The sequence below is a fragment of the Mercenaria mercenaria genome, chromosome 4 (genome assembly GCF_021730395.1).
Source record: "Mercenaria mercenaria strain notata chromosome 4, MADL_Memer_1, whole genome shotgun sequence".
NCBI classification, from domain to species: Eukaryota; Metazoa; Mollusca; class Bivalvia; order Venerida; family Veneridae; genus Mercenaria; species Mercenaria mercenaria.
Genome location: NC_069364.1, coordinates 81168464 through 81196436, shown reverse-complemented (window position 1 = coordinate 81196436; position 27973 = coordinate 81168464). Strand labels below are relative to the sequence as shown.

Genomic DNA, 27973 nt, shown 5'->3' with positions numbered 1-27973 from the left:
TTGTGGCAATGAAAGAGATTTCAGCATTTTTGTTTCCCATAAAACCAACATGACTTGGAATCCAAATAGATATAGCAGCTTTTTAAAAAGATAATGCATGCACCATGAGAAGTATATTTTGAACGAAAGGATTTTCCATATTTCTGTTATGAATCCACTGTTAACCCTTTCGCTGCCAACGGAAAATTCAAAAGATGCCAAAGTGACGTCGATGACGTCGAAAACCGTTAGAGAATCTTGACGTCAGCGGTTATGTTCATGCTAATTGGTGCTTTAATTGAATTGTTTTACATTGCGATTATAATTAGGGGTTTTTGTCAGTAAATGAAATTTTCTTAAATCCGATCATATACAGGTTATTTGTTTGTGTGAGATTAAAGTATCTTTCACGAGTGAACACCGAATACAATAGTTTCATGAGTGGTTTACCCACAGGTGAAAATATAAGATATGGCGTCCATGAGTGAAAGATATTTAGATATTACATGTAAAAACAAAGAAAGTTTCTTTTTATTTCTGTTTTGACTAACTTTACCCATTTTATAGTTTCTTACAAGTGAAAAATATCTTCAGTATTTAATATTTTTCACTGTGAAAATACCAGCTATATTTCACTCTGACATTTCGATAAATCACTGAAAAACATTTAATAAGACAGGTAATTCTATATGTTTAGAGCTAAAATGAATACTTTGGCAATACACTGTACTTGTTTCTCGGGTCGTGGGTTCGTTCTTGGGTAAATCACATATATAACTGTAAGCTTCAACATGCATATTCTGATCACTCTTAATTAGGGATAAGAACAGACAATTTTTCTCTTTTGTGAAACATCCGAGGACATAAAACTATGAAAACACTTTATTATGATGTTACATATGACAATTTACAGAAGACAGAACATGCGCGAATGCCGAGAACTGTTGGATAACCCGTGAAACAAGATATTTTACGCTGTGAAAAAAAAGTATATATTTCGTCTGTATATTTGGCGGATAAGAAACAAAAACAAAGACTTCTCGTTTGCAGTACATCGTAAGCTGATCGGATTTTACGTTCGATATCTGACAAACAAATTTTAAAATTGATAATCGCTGTGGCAGCATTATGATTTACATAGACAAATTGCCACACTTGATCTTTCCTAATACGGATACTCCTGAAACTCATTCAAAATATATCCGCTGCTTTGTGGATGTTTACAACTTTGAGCAAGATAATTAATTACCCCTTAAATCTCCTTATGAGTTGTGCATGATTTGAAAATATTTGAGCGTTTTTCTTCAAACCAATTTTAACCGATTCAATTTTGTCTTAATATTTTGCTTTTATTTTTCTTTTGCCTCAAAGGGACAGCCTCAAGACGAACAGATAGCAAACGTTCACTATTGTATACATATTGGATATGTATACATACTGGATATGAAATGTCACAAATCATTAGTATTTCAAGTTTGATATAAAACTACGTGCAGCTAATTTATTCTGTTTTACATCACATTGACTGACTACCGCTTTAGGGAGCTTTTAGGCAAGCCCCTTAAGGTTCATGTAAAGTGTTTGAGACTGCCCCTCGAGTAAATTTTTGTTTCATGTTTTGAGACCTCATAGGCCTTTGTTTTGCATACATTGTATACCAAACCGTTCAGAAGGAGTAGACATGTCATTCAAGAGAGGTTGTTCTGCTCGGTACAATAATATTTCTCTTTTATGACATGTACTTTGCTTGTCCATATTCGGTTTTGTAAAAAATATCAAACTTCTTTTTCAAAAATATTTTGACATTAGGTATTTACTTATTGTGTGCCTAACATATTTCTCCAGGTACTCCCAGAGTTAAAATTGCTACAATACATCTACATTTCAAAAATTTGCCAAAATTGCAAAACGAAAGTGAAAGTAGAGCTGTCAAAATGACAAAATACTCCTATATTTCAGAAAATATGTAAGTTAACTGTATTCCAATACTAGGAGTACCTAGATAAATATGTTACAGACACAAACAAAACGTATTTAAAGAAAAAATACTTTTGAAAAAAAAGTTTGATATTTTCTACAAAATAGAACCGTGACGGTCGAAGTACCTGCAATTTTAGACAAAATACTTATTCTCAAAGAAGCTTACCTTTGTGTAATGTATTCCCTACTTCCTCTAAACAATTCAGTGTATGTATTTATAATAAATAGAAACGGTCTTCGAAGAATAAATTTCCAAAATCAAAATTCACCTGAGGGGTGGTGTCCAAACACTTTATATGAACCTTAATGGCGTACAATAGGGGCCTCCGTGGCCGAGTGGTTAAAGTCGCTGACTTCAAATCACTTGCCCCTCATCGATGTGGGTTCGAGCCTCACTCGGGGCGTTGAATTCTTCATGTGAGGAAGCCATCCAGCTGGCTTACGGAAGGTCGGTGGTTCTACCCAGGTGCCCGCTCGTGATGAAATAATGCACGGAGGGGCACCTGGGGTCTTCCTCCACCATTAAAGCTGGAAAGTCGCCATATGACCTATCATGTGTCGGTGCGACGTTAAATCCAACAAAAAAAAAAAAAAAAAAAAAACACAACATATTGAAGACAATTATAGTTATGCCTCTGACTATGTAATTATTGTAATTTGCAACAACAGCTCCATTACAATCATTGTCAACATAATATTAGACATTCTTAACTAAATAAAAAATATCAACAACGGTAGTTACTTTCAACATACATGGAAGTGAAACTGAACTATTTATGCAATTTTTCAGAAGCGATTTAGTTACATGTGGTTTTAAATTAATAAAATATATGTTGATGTTTTTATGGATTTACCGATATTTTTTCACGAGCATTTTAGTTACATACGGTGTTTCTTTACCAGTTTCCCCCGATCTTCAGCCGATCACCACAGGGAGCCGTGATATGTCTCGCCCAGGATCCGAGCTCCTGAATATGAATATATAGCTTCCCGGCGAGCATAATATAAAGTAAATACATTTCATTGTACTTGTCTTTAAAAGTAGATATGGCATTATTTCTTTTAATTATTTTATTACGATTTCTTTACATAAACCTGAAAAGAAGAGCTCAAACGCTGTCATGTTACAATAAATGATAATCGAGAGAGTTTTAGCCAAATTTATAGGGAATCGATCCTACCGATTTTCGTCGCTTTGAAGTCGGGATCGATCCCTCTACAGTAGCATGCGATATACCGAATGTGATATATACTATCGAATTAAAAAATCTGTGCTTCCGGCACGTGCACAGAGCGTCTGACTTCGGACTTTGGAAGAATACGCTTTTTCCTTTTGACATAACTTGCGTCTTGCACATCAGTACAAATATGGGCAGTGTTGTTTTTTATTCCAAAATCTACCTTTAAATTGATAGGGAATCGATCCTGCGCGAAACGACGAAAATCGGGATCGATCCCTCTACGGTAACATTCGATATACCGGATGACATATTTATTATCGAAAATGTGTCCTTCAATTTCTCATTAAACAATCGAGCATTTTCATCATTTTTTTTCAATGGTGGAAAGTGCGGATAGAAATATGTAACTCTCGGGTAACTGTTTTGCGGTAATGCGGCCCGCTTGAAGATGCGAATGAAAATATGGCTCTCGGGTAACTGTTTAGGCGGTATCAAGGCTCCGAGAGTCATAAATTTCAATCCACACCAACTAATGGTAGATTCTTCTTCCTGCATACCGTATTCTTCAATTAAATATAACAAATGATTTCCTTTTAAGTACTATTTCATCATAGTAGCGTATGAATTTACGCATTCATTCATAAATTACAGTATGTGAGTCATCTTAAACCCCGAGGGTAAGTTCACATCGGAGCTCTAGGGAAGGGTAGGCTGTTGTGTAAATGATACTTACCCCACCAGTAAAGTAACTGACCAATCAAAAATTGGGCCGTGGAAGTGTGTAAGACTTTTTCCCTGCACAATGAGCGCTGTGATAAAAGCAAGGAACCAGTAAACCCTACCTCGTCATGGAGTTTGCGGAGTTCAGGTCTTCAGCAGGGAAGATACGATGGTGTACTAACTTATACCGTTCAAGTGGGTTATCGAGTACAGTGTCAGTCTCTACTCTACCCTAGAGCTTCGATGTGAACTTATCCCGAAGTGTATGACGAGTTTTTCCAGCACCGGCAAACCTGTCTGGTATGCAAGAAGGTTTTTTCCAACACCGACAAAAACACGGGAAAATCCTGTCCAGCATGCAAGAAAAGGCAAATTGCGTTGCGCATATCATGTGTGACTTCTCTAATTTTAAAAATAAAAGTTCACGTACTAAGGTGTTACAATGTAACTATAATGTGAGCCTAAAAATCTACTTTTTACTCTTAACTCGGCTTTCCCTCTACTATGGAAACACGTGTGCAACTAAAAATGTGAACGTTACTTTTCTATATTTCAAAAAGAGCCATGAAAGGGAAATGAATCACAAAAAAAAAAAAAAAAAAAAAACAAACAATACATTGTACGATAAAGATGAATGTAGAAACTGTGTTCCGTCGTTCATTTAAAAAAAAACAACAACAACATAAGTTTGAAAATATCCCAATTATCCTAATAGTATTCAATATCTAAACACACCATAGTTTAATTAAAAGTTCTTTTGTTTTCATATCGACATTGTTTCAAATATTATAGGTAAAACTATATTTTTATTTGTTTGTCTGTACTTGAATGCGCGTTGTATGCGTTGTTTGATTTCATTTTTTTCAACACCGGCAATGATTATAATATCTTTATAAACTAATTACAACACACACATTTATATATATTTAGTATTATTTACATACTTCATTGGATGTCTAGTGTATTTTTATCACATCGGTACCGTACGGGGAATGTCTCGAACAGTCGCACACTTATTTATACAGTTCAAATTATTTGAATATTGATTCAGTCTCCTTCAAGATATGAAGTATAATCATATTATATTAAAAATGAAATAAAATGTTGTTTGGTTTTTAAAGTCAGATCGACATAATTGTATGTCATGTGGCGACTCTCTAGAACCGTTGACCTTCCGTTTGCCAGCCGGATGCTTCCTCACATATAATAACTCAACACCCTAACGAACCAGCGACGGTGAAGGTCAAGTGATTCGAAGTCAGTGACCTTTATCACTCTGCCAATGAGACCCCTAAACACAATTCAATGGGTCTAACTGTAAACATTCTCTAGATTCAGATTAATGTAAACATTACTCAAGCTGAAGGCACCTTAACAATAAAATCTTGCAAAGTATTACTTTATTTCAGGATCACAATTATTTTTTATATCTGTAAAATATTCATCACGATTTTATGAAAGATATAGGTTACAAGTTTGTTAAACTGTCGAGACATTTCAAAGGCAGTGCACGACACTTGGAAGTTCCTTACACAGAGCGTGAAAAGGACTTTTTCAGTAAAATATTTTATGCCTCCAGTTTGATTCAATAGAACTTTGTTCGACTTTTTATTAGGAAATATCTTAGTTTTTAAATGGTTTGCTAGGCTGAACAAGTACTATCAACATAATATTTAGTAATTTGTTCAATGTATTTCGATTAACTGAATAAAAAACATTTCAACTGAATATTTCTTCTCGCAAAACGTGCGTTGTAGTCATTTTATCACGTTTCTTCGGTCAGTCGTACAACACCCAAACCAACGATAGGTATTTATTATTTCGGCGGGAACTTTTGATACGTTAACGTCTTTAAAGTGACGTCAACTCGAAAATGACGTCATAATATGCCAGTAAGATTGTTATGTTTTCATTTCCATAGAGACAATAGTATGTATATCTGCTTGGAAAATAATAACACTGACATCAAATAAACGGGGTAAATGTTCAGTTCAGATCGGCCCAAATCGGCCCTTGGCACTCAACGTAGTAAACAACATCGGCCCAAAATCGGCCCTTGGCACAGAAGTGGTTAAACAGGAAATGAGTCGAAGAAGATATAATAATAAAATTGTCTTCATTGTATTATGTTCTAAAATGTAGAGCTAACTCATTAGCTTTTGCCTCGGCTGAAAATGTTGCGTTATTTAGCAAACGTAATTTTGTTCGATGACTGACGGCTGCACAACCTACCTATAAAACGTATTTTGAATCGTCAGTATAAATTGGGTATATTTGTTTTTCAATATAATATTCAAATCAGTGTAGCAGATTGTGTACGTTTAACGTTTACCTATTAAAATACATCAAACATATTATAGAATACCCATCGTCGTCCGGGATATTTACAATACTAAACATTTACAAAAGCTATCATAGATTGCCACATACTCATTAAAAAATTTAAAGGTTCTATCTTGCACAGATAAAAACTGAAAAAGGCAATAGTATTGCTTAATACGGAATTTGTTCATCAGCCAAAATAATTGCAATGATCAGACGGTAGTAGCAAACCTTTTTAAAAATTATCTAAAGGCCAATTTAGAAAGCTGTTAACCGATTATTATTTCACAAAAACAACGTATTGCATTAAAGAATGTGTTTCTGTTGACATACGACACCTTTAACGTGCCACTGGTTTCATTATTTGGGTATACCTGGTAGTGTTACACTTAATGGTCTTCGTAAAGGTTGTCTCGACTATTCACGAATTGTTTGTTGCCGAAAGTGATTGAACAGATTGTGCCGATAATGGTTTAAGTGTAGGTATAATTGAAATACCGCAAATCAAAAAGGAAGCATTTTCTGAAATGATTTTCGTAAAAACAAAGTTCTCAGAAACGGTAGTATAGATAATAGTACAATGACTCGGTATAAAACTGTGGGTGCTAATATTTTGTACTTCTTAACTTACATTATAAAATTTTAAGGATTATTTGGTTGGGCGTGTAGTCATATTTATTTCAATGAATGTAATCAATATACGAGGTCTATTAAAAACTAACGCAGACATTTGCTGTCAAAAGCCACATATTGTGTATAGTGCAACGTGAAACATATCATTGTCACCGCAATCTTTGTGTAGTTTTAGTTGTAGATTCTTGGTCATATTTTTTTTATAAAAATAGGTTATGGCCTTACTGTTTTTAGACACACCGCATATTTGTTGTTCAGCATTTTTACGGTTGGACGCTACGCTTTCCTATTTGATTGTGCATGATTGGACAGGTGAAGGACTACGTGATGCCCAATGGGACTTTGGAATAGAATGAGGGTTTACGCACATTGCTAACACGACCAGCAAATAACCTACATACATGTAGAGCAAAATCTATCTCGGGTTATTCTGCAATAAACCACTCGCGTGCAATGACGTCATCCGATCCAGGTGCGTAGCACGGTCGTAAAAAGTAGTTACCATTTTTTCTAACACTATTGATACTAGTATGTCGTGTTTGAATCGAAATAATAAGTTCCCAAGTGTGATTTATCGTAGAATAACCCGATTTTTTCGTTCTTATGCAAAACAATATATCACTCAGGCCTACGGCCTTCGTGATATATTTTTACGCATAAGAACTCAAAACACGGGTTATTCTACGATAAACAACGTTTGGGAACTTATTATTTCTTAATTAACCAGTTGACCGGTTTAAACTCTCCAGCGTTGTTTTTAATTATGCTTATAATTTTGCGTTATTTTTGGCGTAGATGAAATCATTACTGTAGTTATGTCAAACAAAATAGAATTAGATTAAACAAGATTAAAATTACAGATCAGTTGAGGAAATTTCAAAAACCCTATTAACTACAAGTGTATGTAATAAGAGTCAAATGTGCATTACTGACGGAAATACGAGAATTTAATGATTTAAAATAGTAAAAATATATCAGCTTATATATACTTTCAAAACTGGGCTTTTTATAAAGAACAAAATTTTATTATAAGTTTATCCAGGATGTGTTACAGATAAAGGACACACTAGAGAGTCACTTCTGTATGACAAAGTGAGGCCAAAAACACGATACTGAGACTTTTCTTATTATTTCATAAACAGTTTATATGATGTTGATATTGAACTGTATCTATGTAATAATAAAAAGGATATATGCAAAGTGCTTAAAAAATAATGGTAAAAAGTACATAGTATAACGTATCACAATTCGCTTACAAACACTTATTTTTGCACTAATAATTCGGCGGCGGAGGTGGATATGCTGGGTTGCTTGTTTCTGCTTTGTTACCGCACACCATGATGTTGCTGACCGTATGGGTGATGTCCATACATAGGTTGCCCATACATCGGTTGACCGTATCTCGGTTGACCGTATCTCGGTTGACCTTGTGGCTGTCCAGTTGCGATCATCGCGACACCTAATTTTATAAAATGACATTACAAAACAACTTGACTCTTTCAGGTGTGGTAATTTCAGAAGCAGTTTAAATAACATCCGTTCACTCATGACATATATAGTACCAAGAATTCTTTTCTATGACATACCTAAAGTTTAAATTTTAATCTCGTTCTTGTCTTTACGTAACATTTTCAAACTAAATCCTAGGATACTGTTTCCTGACGATTTGTCAGGCGAACGAGATAGAAAAATATAATCGGACAAATTTTTAACGAAATTAAAACATAAACTACGATTTCCCCTCTGCGCTTCTTTACACTTTATCTACTTATTTAGATATACTAGTATGGCTAAAACTATGTGATGAATGGGGGGATACAGCATCACTTTGTTGACATAATGACGTAATACATGTCGAGTTTATGAATAGCAAAGATGACATGTCAATTTTATGAATAGAAAAGATGACATGTCAAGTTTATGAATAGATAAGATGAAATGTCGAGTTTATGAATAGAAAAGATGACATGTCGAGTTTATGAATAAAAATCAGAACATGTATAAGGTAGTCATAATTGAATATTCATTGTCAATTCTATTTCGTTTCATAAGAAGGGAAAACACTCTTGTACCAGTTTCAACTTATTTCTGTAGAGGATAAATACTTTTAACTCAGTTTCCAAAGAGGAAGAACCCCTCTTATGTTTACTCATTTTAGGAAGGAGGAACGAACCCCTCATTCACTCATTTTTACTCATTTTCTAGGGATGAGGAATCCCTGATTCACTCATTTTACCTCCTCCCATGGAGGAGGAACCCCTCATTCACTCATTGTTACTAATTTTCTAGGGAGGAATCCCTAATTTTGTCATTTTACATTTTACCTTCTCCCATTGAGGAGGAACCTCTAATTCACTCATTTTAACTTATTTTCAAAAGAGGAGGAATCCCTGATTCACTCATTTTTTCTAGTTTTGACCACATTGGTCATTATTTCAAAAGACCGTATGTAAAGGTGTGTGAAGCCACTATACAAACAAAAACATGTGCTTAAAAATTCTAAACAAGGCTATATCATATGTTTCTTTGTTTTTATATCATATGTTAAACCGCAAATTTAGCATTATATAGGAATTAGCGACTAGACAAAGTGTTCAGGTTTTCGTTCATAAAGTTGACAATGTTTGTTTTGACCATTTGTTCCATTCAAAAATGAACATTGCACAACATGCTCACTTTTCTATTCATAAACTCGACATGCTCTTATTTCTATTCATAAACTCGACATGTCCTTATTTTTATTCACAAACTCGACATGTCCTGATTTCTATTCATAAACTCGACAAAGTTGTTTTTCTCATTTTTTTCTTTTGTTGAAATGGTCATCAAATCGAGATGTCCTGATTTCTATTCATAAAATAGACATGTCATCTATTCTATTCATAAGCTAGACATTTAATCTTTTCTATTTTTAAACTTGACATATCATCTTTTCTATTCATAAACTCGGCATGTATTACGTCATTATGGCAAAAAAGTGATGCTGTATCCCCTCCCCCACCATTCAACAACTATGACAAGAAGCGTAAATCTGGCAAGGCGTGTCGTCAACATTGGAGCAATCAGGAAAATTCAAATGCAAATGGCGTTTATCTACATAATCGGACTTATTCCATTTAAGTTTGTTTACCAAAACTTTGCAAAAATCTTAACTGCGTCATCCTAATTAAGAATGACTTATTACTTATTACATGAATTCGATTACTCTATAAATATACATTTTTTTGTAATACCAACATCATCATTTCTCTCTACAAAAAGTATTTTTATCTAATATTTGAACATAGAAAGTTTTTTCTTGGTAGACGAATAACCTAAAAATAGTTGAAACACCATGTTATTGTGCTAATTGGACTGTTTGTCAAGGTCAGTGACTAAGCTTTGTAACATATCACAGCAAATCAGACTTTTACATTTGAAGTCTGAACCTGTAATATAAGCACAGGGTGTTTGGAATCTATTGCTCTACTGGACAAATAAGAGTGAAAATGTTCAAATACCAGGTTGTTGTGGTGGCTGGACGATTTGGCCAGGTTGGTGCCTATGCTTTCTAACACAGCATATCACAGCAACACAACAGCTGATGAAAACGATACATCCGATCACTATACCAATGATTGCACCAATCGTCAAAAATGTGTCAGAGCTAAAATATAAAAAAAAAAGAAATAAAGAGACCATTGTAGGTGGTGGGCCATTATGATATACATTAAGGCCTTACGAACCGAACTGAACAAGTAACAGCGTTTGCTTTTATGATCTTAAGAATCTGATTTAGCTATGAAATAATTGATACCAATTAAGCTTTTGGTTGAGAGCAAATCAATGCGAGATACGGAAGAAAATTTGCCAAAACACAGACCTTGCAAAATAAACAGTATTTATGTAGCCGTCCTCATGTGATAAGGATTTTGTATCAACGTGGTTATCAGGAGTCTTTACAGTGTATAACAAATATTTTAATATCTCTAAAAACTGATTTAGCTGATGAACTGGAATGTGTCCATACGGCATGGCTGCTTTCGGTATGAGATGTATACACAGAAGTTGGAATAGAAATTTGACCGTAGATATAGGCCTATTGTATATTTAGTTTAATTGTTGTGGCCGAATGTCACTTTGTATTTTGCGATAGGGGTCTAAATCTTACACTCAACTCATTTCATCGTATAATGGTGAATGTTTGTGCCAAGTTCTATGAATAATAATCCATGCAGACAAAAGTTATAGACGTAAAATGTTTGACCTCTAATAAGGGTGACACTGATTGTTTAGTTTGGGGTACACGGATAGGTCCTGCGCACTACACAGTGTCTAGTTCTGTTAAACGTTTGTGACTAGTTACTTGACTATCCATTCATTAAATAAATAGTATATACAATTTATGCTTTGTTACTCACCGATCAATATAACATGATAAAATTTGCTAATATCGGCTCTTTCCTGTCTATCGGTATTGGGAATCAAGTTTTTTCAAATCTAAACTATTTACCAACATTGGGTATCGTCGTCACAACAATGGTATCCGTCTTCACAGTAGTAAAAAGAATTGCAATACTCCACTGCATGTACATCTGCAAAACAGATATAGTTACATATAAAAAATGCATTATCAAATCAAACATAATGTGTTTGTTTGATTTGTTTGGTTTAAGTCATACCGACATAATTTATGCAATGCGATGAAAAGCGGCGTGTGGTCCCCAGTTAAAATAATGGGCTTGTGCTAAACAAGAACTAAACAAACCAGAATTTAGAGAGCAGATCTGAGGTAATAGAGCCTGTATATCACAGAAACTGCCAAAAGACAAAATAAAAATACAGGCACCATATCCAAGGGGTGATTAGACAATACCCAAAGCTATGAAAAAGGGAGTGTTGAAATCACCCAGGTCGAAATGTTCAAGGTGGAAAACTAAACAGTACCACTAACAGAACGTAAATGTCGTGCTGAACAATCTGAAAAGATCGAAATAAAACAGCTCTGGCTGAATTTACGGGAGAATTTTTACGGCCGCCACGCGGCACAACAAACGCTGCTGTGATAGTAAAATAGAAATCAAAGTACTGAAAGTACAGAAAGGCTGAATATGTAATTATCAACGCCTTTATAAACATCTGTTTTTAATTTCATTTTTTTTCTTTAAAAGAAATCCTGATTATAAGATGTTTTTTTTTATAATTTATTTTTCAATCTTCACATTTTACAAATATGATGACATGGAAAAATGTTTTTAACAATAGAAATAAACATGTATTTAATGGTCATCTAAACTAACAAACATTTGTAGTATTAGTTGTCAAAGAAGATTTTTTTTTAAGTTTATGGAGAAATGTGAAAAGTTTAATGTAAAAAAAAGAGAAATAGATGTATGAGATGTTTAGATCGTCTCCAAGTTCATATAATTATCTAAAATTGTAATGGTTATTTCTGCTATAATCATGTAAAAAAAAATGTAATTTGTACTTTCTAGAAAGTGTCATTTTGTTATGTAGAAGAAGAGTAAAATGTGTAAAACATTTTCTTTTCTTTTTTTTCTCAACCGGCAGCGTCTACATTCATACCTCAAAACCAGACCATTTGATATTATGTTGGTTTATTTTGTCATTTGATAATGCAATTTCTTTTTCAAGTTTTATCCTCATTTTAAGATATGATATGAAACTATCAAAACTGAGTGTCTGTTTTCTATTTTTGATTTGAAATATATAAGATTTCATTAGGAATATTATAAAGTTTATCACATTTTTTCGTTTTAGGAGGGGATTACTTTTATTTACACTGTCCCATGTCTTTGGAACATGGTGGGGGTAAGAGTGAGGTTGGGTGCGCACCATAAACCGGTTTAAGCTCCCCAGTGGTGTTTTTGCCACTGACCGTTCCAAGGCGGTGCCCCACTGTGTTCCTTTGTTTGTTCGTTTTGTCCTTGTGTGTTGACTTTGTGTGCGCGCGTGTGTGTATGCTTATTATTCGTCTTGTCCTTATGTGTTGGCTTTGAGTGTGTGTGTGTGTGTGTGTGTGTGTTGTTCGTTTTGTCCTGATGTGTAAGCTTTGAGTGTGTGTGTGTGTGTGTGTGTGTGTGTGTGTGGTGCACGCGTTTGCGTGCTAGGGGGTTCGTTTTGAGGAGGCAGCGCTTTTGGTGCGTGACATTCCCTGTTTGATATTTTTCTTTGTTTTTACGTTTATTTCAGCGATACCGAAACTGACTACCTCTAAACTGAATTGTGTTTTGAGATTTTTCTTGTCAAGATAAATATGTATTTTATTCCATAGTTGTTGTACGCAGTTACTTCCCAAAACATGTGTTCTAGTGTTTCAACATGCATATTGCAGAAATAACATAAATTTGATTCTGTTAATTTGTATTTAAATAATGATTTGTTTGTTGGAAGAATTCTCATCAGATGTTTGTATTGAAAGCTTGGTATTTTTGTATCTATTGTTGCTTTCTGTGGTTGCATGTATATATTTGACCAACAAGAGGGGTTCTCCGATATAATCGATGACCATTTCATTTCTGACTTAAAAATTGATTTTGGTCCGTTTCTTATTTGCGTGTCGTAAATTAGTTTATTTGATTCTTTTGACTTTCTTAATTTATCTACAAGTAATTCACTTCGTGTATAAGAAATATTCTTTCGCTCAAGCGCCTGTTTAACAGTTAGTGGAATGCTTGATATAAGATTGTAATACTTCAAGAATTGTCTATTTTCTACATTATATAAAAATTTAAATTCGTCAAACTTATAGAAAGCCTTTGTTCTGTAATCAAATAAATGTTCCAAATGCTTTATTCCCTTTTCGTACCAGTCTTTATAGAAAACTGTTTTATGCTTATGTTATTCCATATTACCTGTTTACTTATACTCTTATTGTTGTCCTGTGTATTAATATTTACCCAAGCCACTAATAAATCTTTCAAAAAACATGTTGGATTTACATATAGTATCAATTTCTTTTTGAGAATAATTGCATTCAAATATAAGTTCTCCTCCAACATTAGACAAAAATATACTATAAAAGATCTTCCATTGTCCTTGGTTTATCTGGTTTATTATCCAACAAGAATTTAAACAATTGTGTTTTAATCTCTTTCATTATTTGATTTGATGGGTTTGGTAACATAAGAGGATAAAATAGTTTTGGTAATGCGAATGATTTTATAACAGCTACTTTTCCAAGTAGTGTTAGTTTTCTATGTTCCCATTGTTTTAAACAGTTTGTAAAATTTTGAATCTTAGGCATCAGGTTTAACCTTATGCTGTCTTTTTTATTATTTTTTTTGATCATACGATTATCATTCATAAGCATTTACGTGCTCTAAATGCCCTAAATGATCCGAGTATTGAACATCTTTACAATAAATTGACCGAAAATAAATTTATGATCATAATTAATAATTCATAATTTTGATCATACGATTATAATTTATAAGTATTTACGTTCTTGTAGAATTAGTCTAAGAGCACGTATAATCGAGCGATGAAATGCTCCAAGTATTGACTTTTTTATCGTCACAATAGAATGAATACAATTGAATACATGTACAAAAAGAGTGAAAACACTTTCATCTTCGTCCATAGTGATGGAGTTCGTTACTTCACAAAAAGCAAAGTTACAACTTGTGTTTGATGGATATATTTTTAATAAGGACAGAAGTCGTAAGGATAAAGTAGTAAAAACGTATTGGCGATGTGTCTGTCATACAAGAATGTTCAGGTCGAGCTGTAACCATCAGGAAACCACCAAATACCGAAGATGCCCGAGGAACAAAACGCTACACCATCATAGAGGCCCTTAGAATTACCAATATCTAATAAACAAACTGAAAAAGAAAGCAAGAACTTACTCTGGAAGTAAATCATAGTGGCAATAAGCACGTTATTATTGTAATTTTTTTACACGCGATCTGTTTCAGGCCTGTACCACCATAAATAACCGACCATGAGCGAATATTAGTTATTTAAATGTGTATTATATATTTTTGGATTAAATTGATCATAAACATCAAAATACATGGACGATCTTTTCTGAATACATAATATTTTAATAAGTATACTAACTGAATTACATCTGCTGAAAGTTTTACCTGTGAGATTCGTGTTCGTTGACTGAAGTAAAAACTTTGCAACAAGCTATCAAAGAACAATAAATGAAGGTATAAATCAAAACTGAAAGGTATATATATATAACTGCTCTTGAAAAAAGAATACCTTCCTAGGAGATAAAAACAGGTGTTATTACGCCATGACAAGGTCCAAATTTCTTACTTGAAGGCTATCTATCCATGATATGATGATCAAAATTAACGACGTTTGAGACAATGTGGCGCGGCGTTAGTGAAATTCTATAGTTTAACTACAGTAAGTATTCGGTAGTTATTTTTTGACAACTCGTAAAAACGGTTATGGCGTTGATTTATAACAATAACTCTTAGGCTAATGTTTCCTTCTAAATAATCAAATATTTAAAAGCGATAGTATTGTATACAGGGTTGTCAAATTATCTCTGTTTTTTTTTTTTTTTTTTTTTTTTTTTTTTTTTTTTTTGTTTTTTTGTTTTATGCTTTTGTTCATAATTACTAAAGGTATACAGTTCAACAACTTATGAATGACAAAACATCGGTTTTAACGGTACAATGAAAACCAGTCTATTTATATAAAAGTTTGCTATGATCAAAGGAAATCGCATAACTTGAGTCGATACTGACATATAATATCCATTAAATAGACGTTTTGTTGTTTTGCCAATATCTTAAACCTTACCAAAATAATGTCTTTGATTTTGCAGAGTAAGGGAACGTATATCATTTTTTGTCATACTTCAGTTAATTTGAATGAATTTAAACCATATTGCTAATTTTTTTTTCATTATTGACTAAATTACAGATATATTATCTTACGAATATGAACATACAGAAATGAGCTGTTATCTGTGACAAAGAATGATATTATTTGACATGAAACTTGTCTAGTATGTCCAAACTAAGTCATTTGTCATCAAAATTGAGTTGTTGTCACATAAAAGATATCAGTGTTGCACTTAATCGAACTGGTGTTAAATTTTGTGTCAGCTGTGTAAGTTTGGTCTGTACCTGACAATAATTTTCACAATTGCACATTTTAATACCAGCACCCATTGACTGAACATTAACCGTAAATGTTCGAGTCTTAATCTTGACTGTCTGAAGATTTAGACCGAACCTTTCAGATATGTGTAAAAATTTCAAGGTAATCTATCCCCTGAAAATGAAGAAAAAGTGTAAATAAATTATGTGTCGATGTTTGTGTCGATGTTTTTTGTCGAGCTTTTGTCGCGTCGGCGTTTTGTCGTGTCGATGTTTTGTCTGTCGATGTTTTGTCGCGCTCCCAGTATAATATTGCCTACGTAACTGTATTGTCTTCTTTTGCCAATTAATTATAATAATCTGCGTGTTTTATATTCTGTATACTAGTTATAATTGCGAAATAAAACGAGATTGTCACACATTTTAATCATTGAATCCCCTTTGTCCTACATGCATTGTGTCTTAATACAAACGTTCACACCTTTCCGTAAACGAGCGACTGCAACAACGGACATGCCCGAAGGTGATACCGAAATGGATAACAACTTGATCAGATGAGAACGAACACAAACTACAAGCTTAAATATTTCATTTTGCATGATCATATATCTAAAATAATATGAACAATATACAGGAATATCATGAGCCTTAAAATATTAGCAAGCAGTGTAACTAGTTCAAACTCTCAAGAGTATTTATTTGCAAAAGTTTGAAGAAAACCTCATCAAATGAAAATGTACATGAAAATGCTTGGACAAATTAATGCGCGGACATGAATTAGCGCACATGTGATAGCGCTAAAAGCGCTGTTATTAGTACACCGCTAAAATAAGTAAGCCTACAGTATTTGTAACCGTCGTTTATATGACTGAAAAATTGTTGAAAAAGACGTTAAACCCGAACACACACACAGTATTTGTAAATACCATTCCTAATGTTTGAGCTGACTCGGATGTCCAATTAAACATTTTATCTTTACAGTAATACAGGTTTGTATCTTTTAATGATCCTATCCTTAGTATGTTAGTTTTATTAATATTAAGTTTTAATCCAGACACACACTCAAGTTCGAAATAACATCTATTATTTGTTCAAATGATTGTTTTGTGCCATTATTTATGAAGGTTGCATCATCTGCAAACAGGGATTGTTTTATTTCAACGTAATTAACTGTTATGCCTTTAATGATATCATCATTATCAATATAGTTTGAGAGAATTTCAATGCAAATAATAAATAAGGAAGAGGAAAGAGGACAGCATTGTCTTACTCCACGTAGTATTAAAAAGGGTTCTGATAGATAGCCATTATTTATTACCATGCTGCTTATATCGTTATAAAATAATTTTACCCATTGTTTAAGAGAATCACCGAAATTGAAGTGTTTTAAACACTTTATCATAAAGTTATGGTCAAGTGTATCTAAAGCTTTTTTCGGAATCTGCGAACAATAAAAGTTCTGGTATTTTATTTTGTTGTGCAAAATCTATTATTTCATATATTAACCGAACATTTTCCCCTATATATCTACCTTTTATGAATCCTGTCTGTGCACTACTTATGACAGAATTGATAACCTTTTTTATCCTGTTTGCTATGGCTTTAGTGGCAATTTTGTAATCTACATTTAATAAACTTATAGGGCGCCAATTACTTAAAATTTGTGTGTCTTTATTTGGTTTCGGCTAAAGCGAAATAATACCTTGTTTCTGTAACCTAGTCAGATGTCCAGTGTTATAAGAGTAGTTAATAGATTGAAGAAAGTATGTTTTAATCTCTATCCAAAATATTTTATAAAATTCAACAGAAATACCATCTGAACCTGGACTTTTTTATTCTTCATCTCCTTAAGAGCTTCAAAACATCAGTTTCATTTAATATCCCTTCACATTTTTGTCTTTCGTTTCCATTTAAAGTTCGCAATTTGGGTCTAAAGAAATCATACTCGCATGTTTTGGATTCTTTTTTGTTATATAGTTGTTTATAGAATTCTGCTTCTGCCTTTAAAATTTCATTTTGAGAAGTTATTTCTTATCTTTGAGTTTCAATTAGTATATTGTTTTTTTCTTCTGCGTTTCTTTTTTCTAAGGCTGCAAAATATTTTGTTGTTTTTTTCATTTCCTTCAATACTTACTGCTTTTGCTCTGATCCACATTCCATTAATTCTGTTATCAATGATTTGATTTAACTCCTGCTATTTTTGTCAAGTTCTTCCTTTAAAGTTTTTAAATTAGTGGTATTATTACTCTCCCTCAAAATATTTTCTTCCAATACTTCTATTATGTTTATTTCTTTTTCATTTTATTTTCTTCTCGTTTTCTATAGGTGGAATATTTTATTGTTTGATTTCTTATAGTGCCTTTAATGACTTCCCATAGAATGTTTGGGTTTGCGTCCTTATTGATTGTTACAGTTTCTCGAATGGCATTTCTTAATATTGTTTGATATTCTTTTTCAAGCAAAATGCTATTGTTTAGTATAAAATAACCAGGGCCTTTTTTGTGTTAATAAAATCAAATTCTAGTTCAACCAATGAATGGTCTGTTTGGTAGCCTGGTTGAATAGTGTAACTTTTGACATATTGCGTTAAACACTCAGATAATAAAAAATAGTCAAGTCTACTGGAGATGATTGGAATTGTGTTTGAACGCCATGTATATTGTAGATTTGATGGATTACATAATCTCCAAAATCTATTAAATTTCCAATGTTAATGATATCATTTATTTTCTGTCTGCAGTTTTTATGGCTATCAATCCTTCCATTTCTTCTGTCAGTATTTGTAGTCAAAATGGTATTAAAATCACCACTAACTATAAAATGTTCCTCTAATTTTTGACTAATTTCTTTCTCGATAATAGTAAAAATATCCGCTTTATCCTCATTTGGCCCATATAAATTCATAATATTAATTTGTTTTTCGTTTATAACCATACTAAAATTAATCAATCGCCCTTAAAGTAATGCATGATACGTTAAAATATCTCCTGTGAAGTTACGATTAAAAAGGATTGCTACCCTTTCACTTTTGCTTTTGTCTCCACTAAAGAAGAATTTTCCATTCCATTCTCTTTTCCATTTTTCAGCCATAAGTGTAGGTGAATGCGTTTTATTGTAATATCTTGTAATAAGCAGATTTTTTAGATTCTAAATATTGAAACACTTGTTGCCTTTTCCTAAAATTTCCTAATCCTCTTACATTGATTGACCATGTCCTAACCGTCTCGAAATTTAATGTGTTGGTTTTTACTGATAATTACAAGTTTGGAAACGATCATACATCCGCAATGTTTTTTCATGATTTGAATTTGGTTCACTGTCGAGCCAGTGCCATATCTACTTTCTAAGTGAGTTAAACAAATAAACCATTTAAAAGGAAAAAAATATTGTTTCTTTTTGTAATACTTCATTTTATAAATGAAAAAAAGTATACATAATTTAACTAAAGGTTTTTGCTAAAACTTCAATTTTTAAGATGTTATAGGTATACATGATGTTACATGATGTTACTACATGTACAATTACGAAAACTTCCTTTTTTCTTTAATACATATTAACAATTTTATAATGACTTTATCGAAGACTTTAACTAAAATTTTCTAAGATTAAAGAGACATACTAGTAACTCTGTCATAATTCAAATCAGAGTTGTGGGAATTGTTTATCTTGGTGTTAGCTTTGATAGTAAACTATTTTAAGTTTTATGTCAAAAACTTAATAGTAACAAAGATATTTGACTTTATACAAAAGAAAATTAATCCAAAAAAATCTAACTTAAAAAGGGGCATAACTCTGTCAAAAATCCAATCAAAGTTTTGCGTATTTTTTCCCTAGTGTAGACTTGGTAGTAGATAACTTTTCTTAGTTTCAAGTCAAAAGCTTTGACAGTAACAGAGATATTTGACTTTATCAAAAACTTTAACAATGGTAACGCCGAGGTGAGTGCTCTACTTTTTCTTCAAAAAGTCGAGCTGAAGATTTGTGCATGATGTTAAAGTACTAAAATACATACAAATGTACATGATATTACAAATACTATATCAAAAACCTTTTTAAACTCTATAATAAAACATACACATGACAGTACTATATGACAAGCTATATTTAAATTGTATAATGTATACATGATTTTACCTTAATATATTTTTAAAAAAGCTTAATTGTTCAGGCCAAAAGTGTATTTATTGACGTCGCAAATTGTACCATTATAAAAATACTTTCTATTTTCAGTTATAAAATATATACATGATTAGGGTATTGCAAAAATTTGATCAATTATTTTTAAATTAAAAAAATGCGGACATGATATTTATATACCAAAGTGACATAAATATGTCAATAAGCGTGGCTGAAATTGAAAATTTCACTGATAAAGAAATTTGGACGTGGCAAACATGACACTGACATCGCAATACCCATTATGAAACTTTGCATATCAATATGGAAAATATTGAAAGTTTCAGGTTCCGTTGAACTTAATAAAGTTTTTAATTAAGAAAGTAAGAATGAATGTTATCTACACACATCGTTCAAAAATATATTTTATCCAGACATCACAATTGACGTCACATACACGTTATGAAAATGTGCATATCAATATGGAAAATATTGAAAGTTTCAATAAGCATGACTGAAACTGAAAAATTTTCACTGATATAGTGATAAAGAACTTTGGACGTGGCAAACATGACACTGATATCACAAATGACGTCACATACCGTTATGAAAATTTGCATATCAATATGGAAAATATTTAAAGTTTCAGGTTCCATTGAACTGAACAAAGTTTTTAATTAAGAAAGTAAGAATGAATGTTGTCTACACACCTCGTCACGAGAAGAAAATTTCACTGATAAAGAAATTTGGACGTGGCAAACATGACACTGACATCACAATACCCGTTATGAAACTTTGCATATCAATATGGAAAATATTGAAAGTTTCAGGTTCCGTTGAACTTAACAAAGTTTTTAATTAAGAAAGTAAGAATGAATGTTATCTACACACATCGTTCAAAAATATATTTTATCCAGACATCACAATTGACGTCATATACCCTTTATGAAAATTTGCATATCAATATGGAAAATATTGAAAGTTTCAATAAGCATGACTGAAATTGAAAAATTTTCACTGATATAGTGATAAAGAACTTTGGACGTGGCAAACATGACACTGACATCACAAATGACGTCACATACCGTTATGAAAATTTGCATATCAAAATGGAAAATATTTAAAGTTTCAGGTACCATTGAACTGAACAAAGTTTTTAATTAAGAAAGTAAGAATGAATGTTGTCTACACACCTCGTCACGAGAAGAAAATTTCACTGATAAAGAAATTTGGACGTGGCAAACATGACACTGACATCACAATACCCGTTATGAAACTTTGCATATCAATATGGAAAATATTGAAAGTTTCAGGTTCCGTTGAACTTAACAAAGTTTTTAATTAAGAAAGTAAGAATGAATGTTATCTACACACATCGTTCAAAAATATATTTTATCCGGACATCACAAATGACGTCACATACCCTTTATTAAAATTTGCATATCAATTTGGAAAATATTGAAAGTTTCAGGTTCCGTTGAACTTAACAAAGTTTTTAATAAAGTAAGTAATAATGATTGTTATCTGCACACATCGGCCAAAAATATATATTATCCGGACATCACAATTGACGTCACATACCCTTTATGAAAATTTGCGTATCAAGATGGAAAATATTGAAAGTTTCAGGTTCCGTTGAATTTTCCATTTTGATATGCAAATTTTTTTATTTCTGTGTTATTGCGCCAAGTGTTGGCAGCAGAAATTTGTGCTCTTGATATTTTGATTATTCTGTAAAAACCTGTGACTTTAGAACCGGGATTTTTTGCATAGTGTCTCATTGATGTATGTAGATAACATTTCTGTGTTTTTAATTGGATTTATTCATTCGATAGTGGATTTATTCAATAAAACAATTGGATGTACAATAGAATAGACTGCTTTTACCTGTAAAATAGTGTATTTTTTTCAGTGAACACAATCTCACAACATAATGTGCTTTATAAAGTATAATAGAGACCAATTATTGAAATTGGAAAACATACCCAGAAGGTTTTCACGACCAGACAAAGAAACATTGAAAATTCTAAAGGATTATGATATTTTGATGTATAGATCTGCCAGAGGTGGTAATAATCAACTTACACGAAATTGGGATATCAATCAAGGGATTAAACTGGACAATATTAGAACATTACCTGAGGCAATTTCAACTGTAATATCAACAGATAGTCCAAAGCATAAGAAAAATATCAACAAAGAAGTGCTTGATTCGAAAAGAACAATGAATTTATCCCACATAAAATATGAAACTCAAACAATAGTTAAAGGCCAGAAAAATATAAAAATTTGTTGCATTAACCCAAGATCCTTGAAAAACAAAACGACAGCCTTCTGTGACTTTATTATCTCGAATGATCTAGATCTTATTGCTGTGACTGAGACATTGTTAGGCACCTCCATCGATAAAGCATGTCTAGGTGAACTGTTACCTGATGGGTACAAAATCAAGCATGTGCCACGCCCTGGTAGTAGGCGTGGAGGTGGGGTGGCCCTCATTTATAGATCGGTGATAGATGTAAAAGTGGTCTCTTCAACTAGTGACAATACTTTTTCAACATTTGAACATATTGAGTGTAATGTTAGTATCAACAACTACACATTGCTCATGGCCGTTATTTACAGACCTCCTCCATCAAAGAAAAATGGTCTGAATACAAATGATTTTCTGGATACCGAATGGCCAGATTTCTTATCAAAATACGCCGCAGTTGACAAGAATATCATCATAACTGGCGATCTGCCATTCCTCTCAAAAATCCTTGAAAAAGTGGTAAACAGAAGAATTGAGGAACATTTGACGAACAATCAATTACATGAAATAAACCAGTCAGCATACAGAAAATTTCATTCAACTGAAACCGCATTGTTAAAAGTTCAGAACGACATTCTCGAATCCCTTGACAAAGGTGACGGCACAGTACTTGTGATGTTGGACCTGTCGGCTGCATTCGACACCATTGACCATAACACCCTTCTTCACAGACTCAAATTTAATTTTGGATTTGCCGATAAACCCCTTCAATGGGTGTCATCATATCTAACAGACCGCTACCAAACAGTATGCATCGATGGCAAACTCTCTGAACCAGTCCTTATGAAATTCAGTGTTCCTCAAGGATCTGTTCTAGGCCCAAAATTCTACACGATGTACACAAAGCCAGTCGGGTCCATCTGTAGAAACCACGGTCTAAACCACCACTTTTATGCAGATGACTCCCAACTCTATCTATCGTTTAAACCAGTTGACCAAGCATCAAAGGCAGCCACAATCACACGAGTTGAACAATGCCTGAAAGAAATCAGCTCATGGATGAATTCAAACATGTTAAAATTGAATGCAGACAAAACAGAAGTAATTCTTTTTTCGGGTCAAAAACACTCCAAACATGTTGAAAATCTAGAACTGAAAGTTGGCGAATCGAGCATAAGACCATCAAAAACTGTTCGAAACCTTGGTGCTACGCTTGATTCGAACATGCACATGGACCATCATGTTAATTCTGTGACTCGAACATGCTACGGTCAAATACGACACGTTGGTCATATTCGACCATATTTGACAACTGAAGCCACAAAAACCCTGATAAACTCGCTTGTGACCTCACGATTAGATTACTGCAATGCTCTTTTGTACGGCGTGCCAAAATCAACAACGAGCAAACTGCAAAATGTCCAAAACACAGCTGCACGTCTTATTACGAAAACAACCCGTTTTGAACATATAACACCAATCCTTAAAGATCTTCATTGGCTTCAAATACAAGATAGAATCAAATACAAAATTCTCATTCAAACATTCAAGGCCTTGCATGGACAGTCGCCGGTGTATATGAGAGACTTACTGGAGGTGTACGTGCCAACTAGAAATCTGAGGTCAGCAAATGCAGCAACAACCCTTGTGCCACAAAAAAGTCGACTGGTTACCTACGGGGATAGAAGTTTCAGGGTTGCCGCCGCAAAACTATGGAACTCTCTCCCTGACAATCTCAGAAAAGATTCATCACTTAATTCATTCAAAAGAGCTCTCAAAACACACCTTTTCAAAATTTTCTACAACACATAGATACCAACTGTGACTGTTTCTACTCATAATAAATATGTCATTGTTATTTTTGTAATACAGAACTACAGCAAGTCATTCGTCGCTGACGAAGGTCTCTTAACTGTACAATTCATCATGTAATTAACTAAATTGACAATCCATCTTTTATTTCATCATGTCACATTTTAAGGGTTATGACGTTCTATGTGTGTGTTTTTCGCAAGACTTGAGTTTCACTTGAAATGTGTGGTATTTCTTTCTAAAACAGTACATGATGGCACCATTTACCGGGAGGTTGAACCACTATATGCAGCCCGTCTGGGCGTACCAGATGTTTAAAGCACTGGTATTGGCAATAGGGGTAAAACGACCTCAGGGGTGGGGGGTGCGGTCATGGCTGTTTGTTACAATAAGGCTGTAAATATTATCATTGTTCATTTATGATATTGTTGTTATTTTTTATTATTATGTACAACGCCATTGAAAATATCATTTATAAAAAAAGGCGTTTAATCAAATTGTTCAGTTTCAGTTTTGTGATTGCATATGTCACGTTTTGTTATTTTCGTACATATCTGCGATGTGTCACATGTTTAATTGTAAAGCGCCTTTGAACGTATATTACATATGAAAAGGGCGCTCAACAAATCTGGTATAATAATAATAATAATTAACAAAGTTAATACCGAAGCTGTATTATCATGTTGAAATCTATCAAAAGTTACAATATTCAACATTTTTGTGGTAAATAATTGACATTTTTAATAACACATAACTATATAAAAAGTTTTCTCTCTCAACACATAACATATTCATGATGTACAGTAGGTATACATTGTAAGTGTTGATACAGTGTTTTTTTATAGATCATTTGCATTATAGACCAAGTTCTAGTGGTTATTGTCTCTCAGGGTTCATCTGTACCTCCTCAGGCCATGGCAGATCTATCCAATGCTTGTACTCTTTGAATCTTACCCTGTGAATGTTACCCGTCTTATTTTGAAACAATATTTTGCCATCGCGTGTCTATACTGATTTAACTTCATCTTGCATCTTTTGTTTAACACAGCGGAGTACATGGTGGTTAAATTGGGTAAGGTCTTCTGAAATAAACATTTTACTGCCTTTTAACATTTTAAAATTATTCATAATTTTGTTTTTGGTTGATCTTCTCACGAACCTCACAATAATTTGACGTTTCTTAGGGCCCCTTTTTTGCCCAATCTGTGAGCTATATCGATATCGGCTGCTGTCATTTTCAAGTCTTTAATGTGCTTATTCAAATTTTCAAAATTTTTCTCTATTGTTTTTCCACCTGATTCTTTTTCGTCCTCTGAGATTCCATTGATGCGAATATTATTCACTCTACTGTATTGTTCCATATCATTCAGATACTCAGTAACACTATCACTGTTTTTGTCACACTCGCACTCGTATCGTATTTTGGTGTTTTCTTCATACTGCTCTTCTAGTTTCAAATTAAATTTCAAATCTTTTTTAAGTTCATCGTTTCCCTTTTCTTTGTCGAACAATCTACTTTCTAGAATTTCTAATTTTCGCTCGACAGATTGTAGAAGCTCATCTTTCAATTGCTGTATCATTTCTCTTAAGTTGCCATCATATTTCGTGATCACATTTGATAATTTCTTGTTTATTTCCATTAATTGACATTGTATTTGAGCCATATCTATTTCCTTTCGGTTTTGAGATTTTGAATGATTTTCTTTTTTCCTATGCTCGTTTATTTTTGTCGGCGGTGTACTGAAACTTGAATCCATCTCACTTAGACTGCTTGTTTCACTTCTACCTCGTTTTTTCGAATTTTCAAGTTTTTCATCTTTATTAACTTTTTTCAGCCATGATTTTTGGCGTGATCTGATTAATAGCACAGTTTATGAACTAGTGTATTGAAATAACCGAAGTGTACTGAATTCAGTATGGCGTGGCTCTATGTGAACAACAAAAAGAAGTTTAAACTGTCATGCCTATTTTTTGTTGTGAGTTCAAAAGCTTTTAAAAATATTTTGACAATGACATGCCGTGTCTAATACTACTCCAAATTCTATTTTTGTTCCAAGATGGTTGAAACAGGTAAGTTTAAACAAATCCATGGTAAAACTGCTATACATAACGGAACTATTTGAATTGCGCATGAAATAATTTTGTGTTGACAATATCAGCAGTTGCTGATCTTTTTATAAAATATTTTATGTTCGCCAGCTTTAAAATGGAAGCTCTACATGTTACCAAACACGAACAAAACGTTTATTTGAGCCTGTTCGTGAGCGTTAGTGGAAATACATGCTACCGTCAACACCCTCTAGCCCCGGGTTGAGCAGAACTCAATATTTATACATGTTACAAGAACCAAAAATAATTTAGTCCATGTTTGCTGTTTTGATGTTTACCTATTCCGCCAAAGAAACACGAAAAATAGGACATAGGACAAGCACAACAATTGTTTGGTTTTTAAGAAAAAATCCCTGCATGCCTCCCCAAACCGCCCTACAAATTACTTGTGAGAAGTTCGTATATAGCGGACATGTCATATTATATTCACCTTACGTTCTTGGCACTGAAGGGTGCGTTCTGCACATCATCTCATTATGGCCAATGTAAACTACATTTGAATCACGCTAAGCTAAAACATGCAAGTTTAAGCGATTAGTTTTACTGCTCCAAAATTGATAAAATCGTGAGTTAATAATTTAAATCATATTTCACTAGGATAAAGTTCAGTGTGTTCAACTGGAGCCTCATTGTTTTTCGTAACATAATGCTATAAAATAAAAGCATAATTCATTTTTCGGATATTTACTGCTTTCTTTTCTTTTTTTAGATGGAGTACGTGAAAAAATATTGTTTTGTTTAACCAAAAATAAATGGGAGCAATGTTTTTCGCCTTTGGTTTAAACATATTTTTTTTGTTTTAATATACAATAACTGTGATAAGGGAATTTGACACAAAGCTAATTGGCTTACGGTTGTCCTTTCCCTTTTTCGCCTCTGAAAGGAAATCGCTTCAATGTTTGTTTTAAAGTTTTTTCTTCGACATTAAACGCTTTTAAGTTAAACATGAATAAGTTTTATTTGATGCACAGAAGATTGTTATACACATCCAGTTATTCATTTATTTACTTTTTTTCTCATTTTTTTTATAGATTCTGACGTTAATTCGGAGATGTACCTCTTTCAACAAAGGGAAGCTGAGAGAGAAGAAAAACGTGTTATGTTTTCGTCATTCAAAATATTCATAAGGAATATAAAATATGCTTTAACGTGTTACTTTTGTTTCAATTTCATAATAAATATCTGTATTTCGTAATAGGCTAGCCTCACTTACGAAGTAATGTTATATTTATGGCAAAATGCAGTTGTCGCCAGTACAAACAATTTTAATTTAGATATAATATTAAATGTGTCTACATGTAAGCCAGATGTAAAATAAAAGAATATAACTCACTCGAAATGATTGATGAAATAAAGAATATGCAAAGGCATATTGTTTGAATTATTGCATCCATGTTGCAGTAATATCCGCCCTTAATTCTACTTAAATACGTTTGAACAAAATTCAGTTTAAGCCTGAACACGTTGGTCGTTGAGCATATATTGATCCAAATAGCGATTTTCTGAAAATATTCAAATGGTCTTAAGGCCAGCCCAAGTGTAGTTGGTGTTCATTATTCGAGATGTTTACGTTTTCATGAATAATTTTAAATTGTTTAAGAAAAGAAAATCTCAAAACAAAGCAATAAATCTCAAATTCCACGAGAAGCACAGCAATGCATCATTTTCACTTGCGTTTATGCAATTATAAACTATAAGCTAAAGCTGATAGTGCTTTCTATAGGAATATGTTGCTTTATCAATTAGGTATTCCAATTATAGTTAACAGTTATCTGGTGTTAAGACAGGAAAACAATATT

At 33.0% G+C, this 27973-nt stretch overlaps 1 protein-coding gene across 1 annotated transcript; it reads right to left on the bottom strand.

The window, feature by feature from the left end:
* LOC128556485 (uncharacterized) lies at positions 1-27660 on the bottom strand. Its single transcript, XM_053541793.1, has 5 exons — positions 27508-27660; positions 11308-11389; positions 10316-10461; positions 5938-8274; positions 1-166 (listed from the first exon to the last, which is right to left on the bottom strand). The coding sequence occupies exons 1-4, from the start codon at positions 27566-27568 to the stop codon at positions 8141-8143; spliced, it is 423 nt and encodes a 140-aa protein (XP_053397768.1). The 5' UTR covers positions 27569-27660; the 3' UTR covers positions 1-166; positions 5938-8140.
* Positions 27661-27973: the final 313 nt, after the last annotated feature.

Excerpts from the sequence above, each read along its gene's own strand:
- LOC128556485 (XM_053541793.1), bottom strand. The coding sequence starts at position 27,568 with ATGGATGCAATAATTCAAACAATATGCCTTTGCATATTCTTTATTTCA. Across the intron at positions 10,462-11,307 it reads GACGACGATACCCAATGTTG|CTCTGACACATTTTTGACGA; the intron begins GTAAATAGTTTA and ends TTTATATTTTAG. Across the intron at positions 8,275-10,315 it reads CCAGCCACCACAACAACCTG|GTGTCGCGATGATCGCAACT; the intron begins GTATTTGAACAT and ends TTATAAAATTAG.